Raw genomic sequence first — 4,261 nt, 5'->3', positions numbered from 1 at the left:
ATAGAGCCACCTTATAAAATCTTATTTCTAAAAATTAATTCATTAATAGTATTCAAGGAAATGTATATAAAGTACCAAATGATTTTCTCCCCCCCTTTTCCCGGTCCTCAATGCTAATTCATTTTGATATCTTTCCTTCTAGATCTTTCCTTGATGCTCAGAAATATATGAGGTTGGGGTACGGCTTTTCCTCTCCACCCTGCCTTCCCCCTTTCCCCACACACAAAAAATAAAATCTTCCCGGCTTTGACTCTGTAGCTTGATCTTACCCTTAATAGTGCATCTTGGACAGCTTTACACATCAGTAACGATAGAGCTAACTGCCTTTTTAATTCTGCACATCATCGCATAGTAGGAGAGCAGTGCAAGTTAGTCAATCATCCTCCTACTGCTTGGTCACTGCAATATGTTTTTGATCTATAAACAATATTGCAGTGACCATCCTTGTGCATATGGCTATAGTGGATGTGTGCAGATGTGTGAATACCTCATGGTACGTATATATGTTGTGCACTTTACTTTGTGGTGGAAGATGTAACCCCTTCTTCACCTTTTTTTCTCTAAAACAATATCTCTTTGAAAGTGATCATTTGGGGTAGAGCTTCTTTCTAGAAAGCAAAAGGTAAATTTTAAGAACTCATCACCTTTAAAAGAGATTAGCAGCTAAAGGTTTTCTAAATTCAAGAAGAATTTAGGCAGATCTCAACCTCTTAGCTGAGCTTTTAAAGCCCCCAACTTGTGGCCATTTACTTTTCCTCCAGCTCTTCTCTCTTCCTGCCCAATATGTAAGTCATCTCCTTACTTTTCTGGAGATATTTCTGCATGCCTTTGTTTGTGCTGCTTCTTATGGTATCTCTGCATTTTACCTGCTGACACTTTACCCTTTCCAAGGAGCTAGTTTCCACCCTGCCCTCTTTTCTATTTCTAGAATACATGGCAACCTCATTCCTGCCTCAGAGCCCTTGCATTTACTGTTATCTATGCCTGAAACTCTTCCTCTAGACCAGTGATTCTCAATCCTGGTTGCATATTGTAATTCCCTGGGGAATTTTTTAAGTCTAATACCTGGGCCTAACCACAGACGGATCAAATCAGAATCTCTGGGGGTGCGCCCAGGCATCAGTAAAGCTCCCCAGGGGATTCCAGCAAAATCCAGTGATACAGATCTTCCCATGCCCAGCTCCTTCTCATCATTCAGGTCTCAACTCAAATGTTACCTCTTTAGGCCCAACCTGACTGCCCCAGCCAAAGTATGTCCCTCACCCCAGCTCCTAGTTACTCTTTGTTAACATCTCCTTATTTTCTTCATCTGCCTCACCTTGTAACTATTACTATCTTCGTCCTTTATTTACACATTTGTCTGCTCCTGCCCCCAGCATAGGCACTCCAGGAACTCAAGAATGTACCTCCCCTGCATAACAGTATCCCCAGAGCCTCGAAAAGACTTCAGACTTAGGAACCAAGACTCAGGAGTCCGAGGTCCAACATTTACTGGTTGTGTGACATTGGGCTATTCATTTAACACCTCTGTGCCTTAATTGCCTGTTCTGGAAAATAGGACTTGCCGTCGTACGTACTTTCTAAGACTATATGAGAACTAAATGAGTGAACACAAGTGAACTCACAACAGTTCTTGACACATCATAAGCACTCGATATTATTAGCTATTATTCTTTTAATATCTGATGAATAAATGATAAATTGCAATTCTTCCTCCATCCTCCCTAACCTGTTCTCTGCTTTACTCTCTGCTGAGCTTCGTACCATTTGACATTCTGTTTATTTTACTTATTTATTGTCTGTCTGCCCCCGAGACCGTCAGCCCCACCAGGGCAGGGATTGTCTTGTTTTGTCACTGCCGTGTCCCCAGTGCCTAGCACGGTGCCTGGCACATAGTGGACACTCAGTATGAAGACACAGCTCCTCACCCGTTCTCCTGTCTCTCCCCACCCCCCAGGATTACCTCACAGACCTCATCACCAATGACAGCGTGAGCTTCTTCCGCACGTCCAAGAAGATGTACCCGCACAGGCCGGTCCTGATGGTCATCAGCCACGCAGCCCCCCACGGCCCTGAGGACTCTGCCCCGCAATACTCACGCCTCTTCCCCAATGCGTCCCAGCACATGTAAGCCTCAGCACCCTGCCTGCCAGGCGCTGGATAGCAGGGAGGGGGAGGGTAGGCGTTAGTGACCATCGTGTTAACAGCAGTGATGGAGCTGTGCCTTCTCCTAACCCTCCTGGTTCAAAGAACCCAGGAAGAGTCTATGGTGAAACTGAGAAATCCAGACAGTCTGGCTAACAGAGCGAAGCAGGAGCCATGAGTTTTAACTTAGGATCCACATCCTCCCAGCAAGAGGTCTGTGGACAGGACTGCATGTAATAGGTTTCCTTTCATCCTCTGTATTTTATTTCATACATTTAAAAACATGCTTCTGAGAAGGGATCCAGAGCAAGACCAGACTAGTAATTATTCGCCCACGTTTATCGAGCTATGACGGCGTGGCAGGCTCTGGGCTGAGTCCCTCACATTGCATCAAGTCCCTGAGTGCTCACAGGGACCCTGGTGTATCAGTTCTCTCTTGCCGTGTAACAAATCACCCCAAATCTAGCAGCTTAAACCAACGAACACACAGTACCTCACAGTGTGAGTCTGGGAGTGGCCCGTCTGAGTTCTGGCTCAGAGCCTCCCGAGGTGTGATCGAGGCGTCACCTGAGGCTTAACTGGGGCTCACTCACATATCTGGTCCTTGCCACGTGGGCCTCCCCACAGGGCTGCTCGAGTGTCCTCGCAGCATGTTAGCTGACTGCCTCCAAAGCAAACGATCAGAGAGAGAAAGCGAGGCCAAGAGGGAAGCCACAGTCGGTTATAACCTAGTCTTGGGAGTGACACACCCTCACTCTGCCATGTGCTATTGGTCACACAGACCAGCCCCCCTGCCGCATGGGAGGGACTATGCAGGGTGTGAAGACCAGGAGTGGGGATCACTTAGGGCCATCTTGGAGGCTGCCCGCCACACTTGGGATTCCCATTTAACAGATGGGGCCACTGAGGCACAGAGGGATGAAGGTCACCCAGCTGCTATGTGGCACAGCCAGGATTCAAGTCCAGCTCCCACTGACACCTCCCACTCTCTGTCCTCCCTCCCCCAGTCTTCCATCCAGCTGGCTTTTAAATCTTTCTGGAAAGTTCTGCCTTTCTCTGCCTCGAACCACTTCCTGCTTAGCAGAGATACTCAGCAGCCCGTGCTGTGACATTCCAGGGCCACACGGTCGGGACAATCTGGAATCCACCTGAATAGTGAGGGCGTTTTTCGTTAGTCAGGACACATCGCCCTCCTCGAGGCCCTCACTGTGACGACTGTGACGGTGCCCAAAGTGGCTCCGCAGGGACAACAGGTGTGTCACCCTGCTGTTCCCCTGGGCTTTGGGGAGGGGGATCTGACAGAAGATGAAGAACCACATTTCAGGGACTGCGGCGCCGCCCTCACCCCCAGATGGCAGCGTCGCCTCTGCGCAGGTCTCACTGCCTGGTGCCCCTGCAAACCCACAGCCGCTCCTCTGCACCCCGGGAGGCCAGCCCCCCACCCCGCCCCGCCCCGACCGGGGCCCATCCTCGCGGGAGGGGCCTGTGCAGAAGCCGTGGGCGGAGGTGTGCTCTGCCCCCGAGGCATCGCCTTTGAAAGAGGCGCTGGCTCCACCAGCCTGGAGTGTGGTGACGAAACCGTTGGGCGTGGCCTGCTCGTTCATTTTCCCTTTGAAATGAGGGCAACGGAAACTGGAAATGAGCAGCAGAGACTCCCCCTCCGCCTTGTCAGCGGTGTGTTTGGAAGGCTCTTGCCTCTGGGCTATAATCATTTCCAGAACAAAACCGGCAAGAAAAAGAAAGTTCTGCAGCTGGGTGAATGCCGATGACAGTCACGAAGGGGCAAAGAGGGGACGGGGCTGCGGAATCTGGGTCCTGCTGTTGGGAGTCTCTCGTCACACCTGCCTCGCCCCCGCAGGCCAGCCCCGCGGACCCCAGCAAGCGCCAGTTCCATCCCTGGTCCCCCCAGCACCCAGGGCCCATCCACCCTCCGCACGGCACGCACACACAGACATGGACACAAAGACACACCGACACACACAGACACACAGGCAGACACACAGGTACAGACACATACAAATGTGCAAACACAGGCATACGCACAGACACAGAGGCATGGACACAAAGACACGCAGACACACACAGGTACAGACACATACAAACGTGCAAACACAGG

The 4,261-nt window shown here is 50.5% G+C and overlaps 1 protein-coding gene across 1 annotated transcript in view; it reads left to right on the top strand.

Moving 5' to 3' along the window:
* Positions 1 to 4,261, top strand: part of SULF2 (sulfatase 2) — an 82,068-nt gene that overhangs the window by 55,577 nt on the left and 22,230 nt on the right. Inside the window, exon 4 of the mRNA XM_012663713.1 lies at positions 1,958 to 2,127. Coding sequence (XP_012519167.1) covers positions 1,958 to 2,127 — 170 coding nt within the window. The remainder of the gene's footprint in view (positions 1 to 1,957; positions 2,128 to 4,261) is intronic.

The sequence above is a fragment of the Propithecus coquereli genome, unplaced genomic scaffold, assembly GCF_000956105.1.
Source record: "Propithecus coquereli isolate 6110/MARCELLA unplaced genomic scaffold, Pcoq_1.0 Scaffold825, whole genome shotgun sequence".
Taxonomy (NCBI): domain Eukaryota; kingdom Metazoa; phylum Chordata; class Mammalia; order Primates; family Indriidae; genus Propithecus; species Propithecus coquereli.
This window is presented reverse-complemented; position numbering and strand designations above follow the sequence as displayed.